Consider the following 14,752-nt stretch of genomic DNA (forward strand, 5'->3'; position numbering starts at 1 on the left):
TCAACTTCAAGTAATTGTGGTTGTTATATCTTCTTCCCCCTACCGGTTTTTTTTTTTTTTTTTTTTTTTTTTTTTTTTTGTGTGTGTGTGTGTGTGTGTGTGAATTTATATATTAATTTTTAGCTCCCACCAATAAGTGAGAACATGTGGTATTTCTCTTTCTGTGCCTGACTTGTTTCACTTCATATAATTCTCTCAAGGTCCATCCCTTTTGCTGCAAATGGCAGTATTTCATTCGTTTTTATAGCTGAGTAGTATGCCATTGTGTAGATGTACCACATTTTCTGTATCCACTCATCTGATGATGGACATTTGGGCTGGTTCCAACTCTTGGCTATTGTAAAGAGTGCTGCGATGAACATTGGGGAACAGGTATACCTTTGACTTGATGAGGCTGCACCATTTTGCAGTCCCACCAACAATGTATGAGATGCTTTTTCTCCGCAACCTCGCCAGCATTTATTGTTCAGAGTCTTTTGGATTTTAGCCTTCCTAACTGGGGTTAGATGGTATCTCAATGTGGTTTTGATTTGCATTTCCCGGATGCCGAGTGATGTTCAGCATTTTTTCATATGTCTGTTGGCCATTTGTATATCTTCCTTAGAGAAATGCCTACTTAGCTTTTTTGCCCATTTATTAATTGGGTTGCTTGTTTTCTTCTTGTAAAGTTGTTTGAGTTCCTTATATATTCTGGATATTAATCCTTTGTCAGATGTATATTTTGCAAATATTTTCTCCCACTCTGTTGGTTGTCTTTTAACTCTGTTAATTGTTTCTTTTGCTGTGCAGAAGCTTTTTAGTATGATATAATCCCATTTGTTTATTTTTCCTTTGGTTGCCCGTGCTTTTGGGGTCATACTCATGAAGTCTGTGCCCAGTCCTATTTCCTGAAGTGTTTCTCCTATGTTTTCTTTAAGAAGTTTTACTGTTTCAGGGTGCATATTTAAATCCTTAATTCATTATGAGTTGATTTTAGTATATGGTGAGAGGTATGGGTCTAGTTTCATTCTCCTGCATATGGATATGCAATTATCCCAGCACCATTTGCTGAAGAGGCAGTCCCTTCCCCAGTGAATAGGCTTGGTGCCTTTGTCAAAGATCAGATGGAAGTAAGTGTGTGGGTTGATTTCTGGATTCTCTATTCTATTCCATTGATCAGAGTGTCTGTTTGTATGCCAGTACCATACTGTTTTGGTTATTATAGCTTTGTAGTATAGCTTAAAGTCAGGTAGTGTTATGCCTCCAGCTTTATTTTTTTTGCTCAGCATTGCTTTGGCTATGCGTGGTCTTCTATTGTTCCATATAAATGTCTGGATAGTTTTTTCCATTTCTGAGAAAAATGTCTTTGGAATTTTGATGGGGATTGCATTGAATTTGTATATCACTTTGGGTAGTATGGACATTTTCACTATGTTGATTCTTCCAATCCAAGAGCATGGGATATCTTTCCATCTTCATGTATCCTCTCTAATTTCTGTCAGCAGTGGTTTGTAGTTCTCATTATAGAGATTTTTCACCTCCTTGGTTAACTCAATTCCTAAGTATTTTATTTTTTTGGTGGCTATTGTAAATGGGCAGGCTTTCTTGATTTCTCGTTCTGCATGTTCACTATTGGAGAAAAGAAATGCTACTGATTTTTGTGTGTTGATTTTGTATCCTGCTACTGACATGAGATCATGTCATCTGCAAACAGGGACAGTTTGCCTTCATCTTTTCCAATCTGGATGCCCTTTATTTCCTTCTCTTCTCTGATTGCTCTGGCTAGTACTTCCAACACTATGTTGAACAGGAGTGGTGAGAGTGGGCATCCTTGTCTAGTTCCTGTTCTTAAAGGAAAAGCTTTCAGCTTTTCCCCATTCAGGATGATATTGGCAGTGGGTTTGGCATATATGGCTTTAATTATGTTGAGATACTTTCCCTCTATACCTAACTTATAGAGGGTCTTTGTCATGAATGAGTGCTGAACTTTATCAAATGCTTTTTCAACATCTATAGAGATGATCATATGGTCCTTGTGTTTGACTTTATTAATATGGTGTATCACATTTATTGATTTGCGTATGTTGAACCAACCTTGCATCCCTGGGATGAATCCCACTTGATTGTGATGAATAATTTTACGTATGTGTTCCTGTATTCTGTTTGCTAGTATTTTAGTGAGGATTTTTGCATCTATATTCATCAAGGATATTGGCCTGTAGTTTCCTTTATTGGTTATATCTTTACCTGGTTTTGGTATCAGGATGATGTTTGCTTCACAGAATGAGTCTGGGAGATTTGCGTCCATTTCAATCTTTTGGAATAGTTCGTAAAGAATCAGTGCCAATTCCTCTTTGAATGTTTGGTAAAATTCTGCTGTGAATCCATCTGGTCCTGGGCTTTTCTTTGTTGGGAGCCTTCTGATAACAGCTTCAATCTCCTTTATTGTTATTGGTCTGTTCAAATTTTCTACGTCTTCATGGTTCAGTTTTGGGAGCTTGTGTGTGTCCGAAATTTATCCATTTCCTCCAGATTTTCAAATTTGTTGGCGGATAGTTGTTTATAGTAGTCTCGAATGATTCCTTGTATTTCAGATGAATCAGTTGTAATATCACCTTTTTCATTTCTAATTTTTGTTATTTGAGTCTTCTCTCTTCTTTTTTTTGTTAGCCATGCTAATGATTTTTCAATTTTATTTATCTTTTCAAGAAACCAACTTTTTGATTCATTGATCTTTTGAATTGTTTTATGGGTTTCAATTTCATTCAGTTCTGCTCTGATCTTAATGATTTCTTTCCGTCTGCTAACTTTAGGTTTGGAGTGTTCTTGTTTTCTAGTTCTTTAAGGTGAAGTTTTAGGTTGTTCACTTGCCATCTTTCCATTCTTCTGAAGTGAGTGTTTAATGCAATAAATTTCCCCCTCAATACTGCTTTGCAGTATCCCACAGGTTTTGTTATGATGTATCATTGTTTTCATTAGTTTCTATAAATTTTTTTGATTTCCTGCTTGATTTCTTCTTAGACCCATATGTCATTAAGTAGAATGCTGTTTAATTTCCATGTGTTTGTATAGTTTCCAGAGTTTCGTTTGTTATTAATTTCTAGTTTTAATCCATTGTGGTCTGAGAAGATAAATGGGATAATTCCAATTTTTTTGAATTTATTGAGACTTGATTTGTGACCTAATATGTGATCTATCCTGGAGAATGATCCATGTGCTGATGAGAAGAATGAATATTCTGAGGTTGTTGGGTGGAATGTTCTGTAGATATCTGCCAATTCCAATTGGTCTAGAGTCTTGTTTAGATCTTGTGTTTCTCTACTGATTCTTTGCCTAGATGATCTGTCTAATATTGACAGTGGGGTGTTCAGGTCCCCTGCTATTATGGTACTAGTGTGTATTTCCTTCTTTAGGTCTAATAGAGTTTGTTTTATAAATCTGGCTGCTCCAACATTGGGTGCGTACATATTTATGATTGTTATGTCTTCTTGATGGATCAGTCCTTTTATCATTAAGTAGTGTCCCTCATTGTCTCTTTTTATGGTTTTTAGTTTAAAGTCTATTTTGTCAGATATAAGAGTAGCTACTCCAGCTCGTTTTTCTTTTCTGTTTGCATGGTAAATCTTTTTCCATCCTTTCACTCTTAGTCTGTGTGAATCTTTATGGGTGAGGTGGGTCTCTTGTAGGCAGCATATAGTTGGGTCCTCCTTTTTAATCCAGTCAGCCAGTCTGTGTCTTTTGATTGGGGAATTTAAGCGTTTTACATTAAGAGTTGTTATTGAAAGGTGTTGATTATTCCTAGCATTTTATTGGTTGTTTGTTTGTCTTAGGTGTCTTTTGTTCCTTGCTTTCTGATTTACTGTTTGGTTTCTGTGTTTGTTGGTTCCTTAGGTTGTAGATAGCGCTTTTGTTTGATTGTTTTCTCTTCATGAATGCCATTTTTATTATACTAGTGGGTATTCTTGGGTTTTTATGGCAGTGGTAGTTATTTTTGAGGAACCAAACCCAGTACTCCCTTGAGGATTTCTTGTAAGGGTGGTCGTGTGGTAGTGAACTCCTGCAGTTTTTGTTTGTCTGAGAAATATACTATTTGCCCTTCATTTTGGAAGCATAGCCTTGCACGATAGAGTATTCTTGGCTGGCAATCTTTCTCTTTTAGTGTTTTGAAAATATCATCCCATTCCTTTCTAGCTTTTAGGGTTTGTGATGAAAAGTCTGATGTTAGCCTGATTGGGGCTCCCTTATAGGTGATTTGACGCTTCTCTCTTGCAGCTTTTAAGATTCTCTCTTTGTTTCTGAGTTTTGCCAATTTGACTATGACATGTCTTGGAGAAGGCCTTTTTGGGTTGAATACGTTTGGAGATCGTTGAACTTCCTGGATCTGAAGATCTGTGACTTTTCCTATACCTGGGAAGTTTTCTGCCACTATTTTGTTGAATATGTTTTCAATGGAATCTCCATTTTCCTCCCCTTCTGGAATACCCATGACTCGGATATTTGAGCGCTTAAGGTTGTCTGATATCTCTCTTAGATTTTCTTCAATGTCCTTGATTCTTTTTTCTTTCTTTTTGTCTGCTTGTGTTATTTCAAACAGCCCATCTTCAAGTTCAGAGGTTCTCACTTCAACTTCGACAAGCCTGCTGGTTAAACTCTCCATTGTGTTTTTTATTTTGCTGAATACCTGCTTCAGTTCAGCAAGTTCTGCTACATTTTTTTTCAGGACATTGATTTCCTTGTATATTTCCTCTTTCAGATCCTGTATACTTTTCCTCATTTCATCATGATGTCTAGCTGAGTTTTCTTGTATCTCATTCAGTTTCCTTAGAATTATCACTCAAAATTCCTTTTTAGTCATTTCAAGGGCTTCTTGTTCTATAGGATCTAGAGTTTGAGATTTATTAACTTTTGGTGGTGTACTTTCTTGATTTTTTGTATTTCTGGTATCTTTTTTTTGATGTTTATTCATTGTGGCAGGGGGTTTCACAGTCCACCGGTTTGAGACTCATGACTAACTAGGATGTTGCTGTGGTTACCAATTTTGTATGGCTCCCTCCGTGACTGCTCAGTTGGCCTCTTGTGCCTTGTGTGTGTGGCTGCCTCGGGTCTTGGGCTTCTCCGGGGAGCCACCTTTCTGGTCAGCTTGGACTCTGCTGGGCTGCTGGATCATGTACCACAGGGTGTGTGATCTCTGTTGAGCTTTCACTGCCTGTGCAGGACTTCTCCCTCTTCCGTGTGCTCTGGCCCAGGCTGTTGGATCCTTCAGTGGTGACCCCACAGGGTGTGTGGTTTCTGTCGAGTCTCCGCCTCCCTGGCTGCAAGTCTCCCCACTCTTTGTGCACTGTGCTGGGCTGGGGCGTGTCTTCTGCAACCTTCGTCTATCAGCTGGGCCTTCAAGACCCTGCTCTGCACTGCCTCGCCCAGGAAGTCTACCAGGTTTCTGGTAGGCACAGACGACCGGTCCCTCTGGGTGCCTTTGTAGTACTGTGTAGATCTTTCTCGGGACTTGTTCACCTTTGTATCCCCCCGGCATAGACCGAGTCTAGCACCCACCTGCAGCCAGCCATCCGGCAGGTTCAAGCGGACCTGGGAACTCTCCTACCACACTATTCCCAACCAGAAATTGGTTAGGCTTTTTTCCGAACTGGTGGCCGTAGAGATGGTATCTGCCTCCCAGTAACAGGAAGTTTACCAGGGGCTGGAGTCCAGGGTGTGGTGGAGTGACAGTTGTCCCCGCCCATACTTCCTTGCCCTCCCAAACTGGCCGGGGACTCCCCACGCCACCAGCCCCGCCAGAGAACCATGGAGGGAGTGGGAGGGGAGGCCGGCCCGCAGGCTCCAGAAAGCCCCACGCCGGGCCAAGCAAGTGGGAGGGCTCAGTGACGGCCGAGCCGGGCGTAGCTGCCAGCACCTGGGAAAATGGAGGCAGCCCCGGGGCAGTGAGTGGCCCGGTGATGCAGGCGGGAGCCGGGTGGGCGTCAGCCCCCGGAACAGGGCTGGGCCGGGTGTCACTCACAGGGCTGTGCCAGGTCGGGTGCTCACTCTCTGCCTCTGGTTTGTCGCCTTCCCCATTCTCGGCCATTGCCGCCTCAGGCTGTTCAGTCACAGCGTGGCTCGTGGCTCGGGCACTCCCAGGAATCTTCTTTAATGCCGGCCTGCAACCTCGAATCCTGAGTAGGGTAGCTGGCCGCCTTCAGCGTGGACCCCGGCCTCCGGGATCCTGTCTGCATCCACAGCAGCCCTGGCGCCGTGTTCCCTGTTTCGAGACTCGCTTTTGCAGCTAAGAAACAGTTCTTTTCCTGCTCCACACTTCAAAGCTGTTGCCTGTAAATGAGGCAGCCTCTCCTACCGGGGGCAAAGTGGCGGCCAGCACCCACGACAGGCCAGCAGCTGCGGTCCTCCCTTAAGAGATGGCAAGAGGAAGGTCCACAAGTTTTTTGGCTGCCTGAGGCCCAGTGGTCGCCTTTTCCACCTCAGCTATTCCGCGCCAACGGCCGCAGCCACCGGAATCTTGAAACCGCCCAAAATCAGTTTTATATTTTGTCCGGCCGGGCTCCGAGGCTCAAATGGGGTGGGCGCGGTCCCCTCCCGGAGGCGCCGAGTGCTTCTCTAACCACCTGCAGCAGCGGCTTCTCTCTTTCCCAGGAGAGGGAGGGAGGAGAGGAGGCAGAGGGGCGGGGGAGGGGGAAGGCGAAAAGCCGAGGAGTGCCAGGAGCCGAACTGGAACCCCAACAAAAATTTTCTTACAGCGATTTTGATAAAGATTGCGTTGAGTCTATAGGCCAATTTAAGAAGAATTAATGCCTGCAATGCTGAGAGTTCTAATCCATTAAAACAGGGTATATCCCCTCCTGTTTGAGTCTTTAATTATTTTTGAAAATATTTCAGTGTTTTAAATGTAGAGAGGCTTTGCACAAAATTGACAGACTTATTAATAGGTATTTTGGTAGATTTATTCCTAGGTGTTTGTTGCTATTTTATAAGAATTAAAAATTTTATTTTCTAATTGCTTGTTGCTATGTACTGGTACTATTGTTTTTGTATATTGACTTTTGTCTGGCAACCTTTCCAAATTTAGTAATTAAACTATTAAATTTACTAATTAATTCAGATAATTTACTCATAGGATCTTTTAAATATTACAACATACATAAACAAATAATCTGCAAAGAATGACAGAATACTTTTTAAAATTCTCTTTTCTTTATTGCCCTGTTTAGGCCCTCCAAGGCAGTGTTAAATATAAGTCGTGGGAGTGGACATTCTGTCATATATCTCAGCTCAATATTCAAAAGAACTCAACAGGAAAGTTTTCAGTATTCAAAAGAATGAGAAGCAGCAGTGAACACCAAAACCAAAAAAAGTTTTTATTATATAAAGAAAGCATGACTATCTTCATGTAAAAACTATATTCCATAGTATCCACAATTGTTTCCTTTTTTAAAAAAAATGTATATCTTTACATGAATCCATATATGACCACATCATAGGAAGTGCCAAATAGGGGATATGAGAAAGAAAGCAAAAAAGTGCAAGACAAAACAAAAAATAGTATACTAACTACTTTTACACATAAGAAACTATTTTTACAGGCTGTATGATAGGTAAGTGAGGTGATGGGTATGTCAATTAGCTTGATATAATCGTTTACATTGCACACATGTCAAAACATCACATTGCATCTCATAAATGTAAACAGTTACGATTTTGTTTGTTAATGACAATATTAATTTTTAAAAAGTCTTAAGTACAAACATGCAACAATGAAATAGGTAAATTCTGCTTAGATGCAACTAAATTATACACAGGTAAAGGTGCAAAATTAATAAATAATACCTTTTTCATTAAAAGGTAAGATCCTATGAATATAACAATAACATATAAAGCTCATAAGAATTAATGTGGAAACATCTGATCTCTTCAGAAAAATGTAAAAAATATTTGTGAAACATGAGTTTCTATAAATTACAATAGCATAAACACAAAATTAATAGATGAATAACTGATGAAAAAATTTTGACAGCATATGTGACCATAAGTATTAAATTAAGTGTGGATGCAAAGCTAGGCCATAAGTACAATTTGACCACATAATTTGTATAACCTTTCTGAGGGCACTTTGGTGGTTTAACATAAAAACCTCAAAGTATGAATATATTTTAATTTTCATTCTGAAATTCTGCCTCTAGAAATTCATCTGTGTGCTTTCTCTAGCAATTGTTTGTTATAAAAAAGGCCAAACTAAATATATAAGATGATACAAACGTGCATTTGACTTGATGAAGCTATTTTTAAGTAATAGTGATAATTGCACATACATTTAAAACTAGTAAGAATGGTATAAAATATAAATGGATGTTCAAAAACACATATTATACATCATAGTGTACGTATATGATTATTGTTATGATAATAGTTTATACAATAAGGTAAAAAAGCAAGTAGTAAATGTAAATAATGGAATAGTATTTTTATTTTTAAAATATTCACATAAATATTCAAATATTCCTTTAAAATATTAAAAAGAATTATCACTTGCTTTGGGTTTTCTAATATTTATCTGTTATCTTTTTTAATGATTGAAAAAATAGCAAGTGGGTTAGTTTTGTGATCTTTCAACTTTCATACATGGTAGAGAAAAAATGCAGGAAAGGCAGATTTGTTTGTTCTTAACCACCTAGTTTTTTTACTATTGTATCTTGACCTGTGCCAGTTGCTATTGTTGCATCTTTGTGTCCCTAAGGACACTGTCCCCACTGCTGCATCTTTATGGATTGTTACCCAAGTTCATTACAAAGAAGACTCATTAGAAACATTTGTATGTGGGTCATTAAGGACCCACATCTATTATGTATATTAAGGATCCTATATATATTAAGGACCCAGTCATCTATTATTTAGTTTCAGATTTAGCAAATAAATCAAATGTAAACCGTAATAGTATAAAAGCCTCTCACTCTATCCAGAGATATCATAACATCAGTGCTAAGATAGTGAGATGGCAATATTTGAACAATTTTTATTTTCAGGGAAAAGAGAGCTAGAAAACATTTCCTAGGTGTAAAAGAGATCAAAGTCCTTGGTTGGAAAATCTTCCCAGTGTGTTGGAAATTTAAGAAAAAAAAAAGAAAAAAAGAAAAAAGAAAAACTTGAAGAGTTCTAGGTCCTCCCAGAACACCTGTCAGAGTAAGTGGGGTCATAAACTGAGAGACAAGAACATCCCAAACAAGACTGTGTGCTACGTCCTCTTCATGAAATTAGCCTTGAACACTCTTGTTAAAGAATCAGCAGAAGCTATTACTAACTCTCAGAAGAGTAAGTACAGTGGCTATTTCATTTACTTTCACTTTTGGTAAATCTGTATGGTGATTTTCTCCAAGAAGCAGGTTTGATGTGATTTACCAAAATCAGATAGATGTAATTATTATTATTATTACTTTTTAAAGATGACCGGTAAGGGGATCTCAACCCTTGGCTTGGTGTTGTCAGCACCACGCTCAGCCAGTGAGCTAACGGGCCATCCCTATATAGGATCCGAACCTGTGGCCTTGGTGTTATCAGCACCACACTCTCCCGAGTGAGCCACGGGCCGGCCCTAGATGTAATTATTTGAATTATTATATAAAAATCCACAGATCTTTCTGAGTTGTATTTTTTGAATGCTGCTTTCTATAGTTACATAAAGTAAATGTGAATGTATAGATGAGAAGTTATCTCTGCCATGCCCTCACTCATATCTTTAAAGGAAAAATAATGTATATCTGTACTAAAATCGCCCAATATGAAAGTTTATCTAATAATATTGACAAAACTATTGTTAATCCCTTCACTTTTTTAAAATATAAAAATGTTTGGAACATGCAACAATTTTCTTAAACTTTGCCTCTTAATAGCTAGGAGTATTAGTGAATGGAATAAATGAAGGGTATTTTGGAACTAGGTCTATTACTGGAACTCAGAGGGTGCAGGAAAGAGTATGTTATCACGTCATAGCTCTAGGAGTTACTGGGTTTAGAAGAAATGGCTTGGGGACTGTAGGAAAGCTGAAAAGAGTATCCTTTTCTTCAATTAAAATTATTTATTGTAGTTGTCATAGAGTGTCCATATAATTTCTAGGATTGTCACAGCTCTCCTTCCCAGTGATGGTGACAGAAAACCTTGGGGTCTAACTGTAATAACTGGTCATATAGTGAAGGGTGATCTTGGAAAAAGGTCACATGATACATTAAATGATTTGAGTGTGGATACAATTACACAGTCACAGAGTGAGATGAAGAAAAACAGTGATATTAACTGTATAGATGATGCCTTGGTAAATGTATACAAATATTCTAAATAAATAGGTCATTCAGCTTTGAAATTACATGTATAGGATTTGTTATGAATTGTGCAATAATGTTTATAAAAATGTGCTTTTTGTAGACATTTTAACAATTATAGAAATCAAAGAGATACATAACAACATGTCAGAAATTGGTTTAAAACTTGCGGGACTTCCATAAAGTTATTTTAATATAGGTGAAATATTGCAATAAAAAGAATTTTAAAAAAGAGATTTAAAAAATTCAGTGGGTTGAAATTAAATGGAATTAAATTAAGTGCACTTACAGAGATGTAAAAATATTTACAGTATGTTTTAAGATGAATAGCATGTCAAATACAGCCTTCTGTATCTATTTTCTACCTTTCGTAGCTCTGAACTAATGTTTCCACAGATTGGCTCTACGGATCCTGGGAACAGCTGGTGAGCCTCCTCTGTCCCTCTAGCTGTCTGCTCCATTGCCTCTGGACCCGTCTTGATTGTAGCTTGCCTAAGGACTTGTCCATTTTTGGTCACCATTTTTAAAGGAATAAAAGATCTAAGCAGGAAGGACTCATAAGGGAACAATTTGGCAACAAATATAATTGTTGATTCCTTCATGCCTGAGAAGAATTTATCTTTATTGTCCTTTGTTTTGATTTTTGAACCCATTACATTATTAAGGGGGATATTGTTAAAGTGTGTATAAGCCAGAAGAATGTGGTAAGTCATATTAATCAATACTATTGACTCGAGTTGATTGTGATGTATTCAAACATTCTTTTCTCTTAATGAAAATTGTTTTCTAAGAATAATAGTGGTCACTGTATTTACACAAGAAGATGTAAAAAAAGTAAAAAGAAATAAAAACAATTTATAACCCATCAAGAAAAGACAAATAACATGTAAAAATTCTGCATCCAAATATGTACATTTCTTGACCTCTGGTTTGAATATCTTACTGATAGATTCCTCAAGAAAGCAAAAATCACCATATGACTATTTACTTGCTTGAGAGCATAAAAAAGGAGGAGAGGCTAGTAAACAGTTTGGTCAGCATGGAAGGTAATAACAAAAGCAAAAATGATACTTTCATGGTATGACTTTATTTACTAGCAAAACTCCTGTTTCAAATGCAAAAAAAAAATGTTAAATACAGGGGCATTTATGATTTAAATAATTAAAATCAGTGACAAAGCAGATTCAAGATGAAACCCAAGCAGGACAGAAGTTGAAATGTGTAGGCCAATGAATTAGATATATATGTATTTGCACAAGAATATTTCTTACATATGGACTATAAATCTAGGATTGTGTTAGTTTTGGTAGCTATCCTGGTTAAAAAAAGGCAACAGTCACTGATTTCAACAAACTTACTTTGTTAGAGGAGGTGCTAAACTGGAAATAACAATTACTTGTCATGGTAGCACAATGAGAAGCAGTCAACAGAGACAACAGAGATTTAGAGAACTTTTCAGTAAAAGTGATGTTCAAATTGAAAATCATAAATAAGTAGTTGTACACAGGCAGTTCTGGAGAGTATATTTAGCATATTAAATTTGATTTTGAATCTGATGATAGTGACAGCAAGTTTTCAGAGTATTTTTCATATTTAACTAAAGAGACTGAACTCATAAAATAATTATGTTTTTTTTTCCAGCTGTATATCCTTGGACTGAACATTTCTTCACATTTAGCAAATAAATTGTGCACGAGAATACTCCCTGTATTGTGTATCCTAGGGGACACTGAGTATCAATTACATACTAGCAGAGAAGCATAAGGAGAATCAGAGGAGGGAGCCAACAATGTGGGAGCTGCATTTTAAAACACTAAACAAAACAACATAAACACCTGCTTGGTCACAGTGGTAAAATAAAAGATTACAAGTTGTAAGTGAATCAACGATGCCTGTGCATGGAGCCCAAATGAGTTAGAACAAATATAATTTTATCAACTACCAAATCTTCCAGGAAAGACATGGGAAAACGATTACATTTAAATATTCACCTTTAAAATACAGAAGAAATCTTAGACATAAAAAGAAATCATAATTTTGTTGAAACACAACACATTGTGGATCAAATCTAAAAACATGGGAAAATTCAGCAGGGTGTAGATTACAAATGTGACATAAAGGAGGATATTGGATTGAACGAATAATTATTTAAAATATGTTTAAAAATCTATCACAAACTACCAAAACAATAAAATAAAAAACAGTTGAGTAGCCAAGCCCATAGAGTATAAGCGATATCGATCACTACCTGTAGAAGAAACTATTTGTGAATTTAGTTAGCTGTCTCTAGTAGTCACTGTTTATTGCTATCTGGCTTTGGTACCACTCTACTCAAGTAAAATATCTCTAAATTTTACATCAAGATTGATAAAATTCAGTAGTTGGAGATGAAAAACCACACAATAACAACCTTCATCTTGCTGGGACTAACAGATGACCCTCAACTTCAGATTCCAATTTTTGTTTTTCTATTTCTTACTTATATAATGAGTATAACTGGAAATCTGACTGTCATATTTCTGACTTTAGTGGACTTCCATCTGAAAACACCAATGTACGTTTTTCTACAAAATTTTGCGTTATTAGAAATATCATTTACGTCTGCTTGTATTCCTAGATATTTGTACAACATAGCAACAGGTGACAGGTCAATTTCTTATCATATTTGTATAATTCAAGTGTTTTTTGCTGATGTCTTTGTAGTAACAGAATTTTTTCTTCTGGCCATCATGTCCTATGACCGCTACGTGGCCATCTGCAAACCCCTGCATTATGTGACCATCATGAGCCGCCAAGTCTGCAGGAGGCTTGTTCTCGGCTGTTGGCTGGCTGGCTTATTGATCATATTCCCAACACTTAGCCTCTTCGTAAATTTGAAATTCTGTGACTCCAATGTCATTGATTACTTTTTTTGTGATTCATCTCCTATCTTGAAGATCTCATGCTCAGACACATGGCTCATAGAGCATTTGGTGCTTTTCTGTGCTGTGCTGACCTTCATCACAACCCTTCTGTGTGTTGTTCTTTCCTACATCTACATTATCAGGACCATTCTCAGATTCCCCTCTGCCCAGCAAAGGAAAAGGGCCTTTTCCACCTGTTCGTCTCACATGATTGTGGTTTCCATCACCTATGGAGGCTGTATCTTTATCTATATCAAACCTTCAGCGAAGGAATCTGTGGCTATTAATAAGGGTGTGTCATTGTTAACGACATCCATTGCTCCCATGTTGAACCCATTCATTTACACCCTGAGAAACAAACAAGTGAGACAAGCATTCAGTGACTCCTTCAAAAGATTGCATTGGTTTCAAAGACGTAAGAGAATGTTCAAGTTTAGAAATAAAACATTGAGCTGAACAAAAATCATTCAGTTCTAAATCTGTTGTCTCTTCTTGATCTGTTTTCTATTCACATTAACTTTCTTTTTTTCTTTTTTAATTTTTAAAAAATATTATCAATATACAATGTAGTCGATTTTCGTATCCCCTTACCGATTCCTCCCTCATTAACTTTCTCAAACATTAATAGCACACAGAACAAATACCCTCCACCACATAATTTCATTTGCAAGAAAATAAGTGATTTAAACTTCTTGTTACCCTTTTGGTCCAAACATTGCTAAATATTTTAATGGATTAAATTAAAATTTGTTTGCTGCCTAGTTCTTAACAAGCCAAGTTTCAGAAAAAGACAAAAAAATTTGATAATACCCCTATATATCTAAATTGTCTTTAAAAGCACCATTATCAAGAAGTAACATGATATAATTGAAAAGTAAACAAAAACAAATGTATGTCCAAATAAATGTGTTTGAAATAGAAGCAGAATTTGATGTTTAGGATCCTGAGGTTTAATCATACACATATACATATACATATACATACACATTATAAAATGCTGAAATTTTAGAATTAACAGATTCATAGATCATACAGATTAAATATGAGTTGAGAAAAGGCTTTATTCTAAAAGGATATGAAATTATAGTTCAATGTCAAATGTTAATGCAGTTGAAGAATTAAATTATTAACAATGAAGAAAATCCAGTTGCTAAAATAGAATGGGACTACTTAACTCAAACTGTAGCTAAATTAAACAATAAATTTTGGTATATCATGGAAACTAACAATTTTAATAGAAATCAAAAAATCCAAACCAGCAATATATGGAACTCTTAGATAATTTAACAGGAAGTCCAAATAAAAAGGTATAATTAAAGTTTAATTAAAAATTTTCGTGAAATGAATGGCTTATAGATTAGAACATAAGATGTCCATCAATTTTTCTCGAAAGAGCTCATAAAATTATCAAATAAATTTTGATACCGATAGATTTCCTCCCCTCTTTCTGGGATGCAGGCCTAATGGTCTCTTCTGGTATTTCCAAGATTTTACCCTTGCTGTTACTTCTGTAAAAAATGCTCTTTCCTTCATTCTTCCATCTTATTTCTATTC

The 14,752-nt window shown here is 36.8% G+C and overlaps 1 protein-coding gene across 1 annotated transcript; it reads left to right on the forward strand.

Moving 5' to 3' along the window:
* Window positions 1-12,682: 12,682 nt before the first annotated feature.
* Window positions 12,683-13,654, forward strand: LOC134391676 (olfactory receptor 6C2-like). The gene has a single exon (XM_063115659.1). It carries the CDS (start codon window positions 12,683-12,685, stop codon window positions 13,652-13,654), a length of 972 nt encoding a protein of 323 aa, XP_062971729.1.
* Window positions 13,655-14,752: the final 1,098 nt, after the last annotated feature.

The sequence above is a fragment of the Cynocephalus volans genome, chromosome 12 (genome assembly GCF_027409185.1).
Source record: "Cynocephalus volans isolate mCynVol1 chromosome 12, mCynVol1.pri, whole genome shotgun sequence".
NCBI classification, from domain to species: Eukaryota; Metazoa; Chordata; class Mammalia; order Dermoptera; family Cynocephalidae; genus Cynocephalus; species Cynocephalus volans.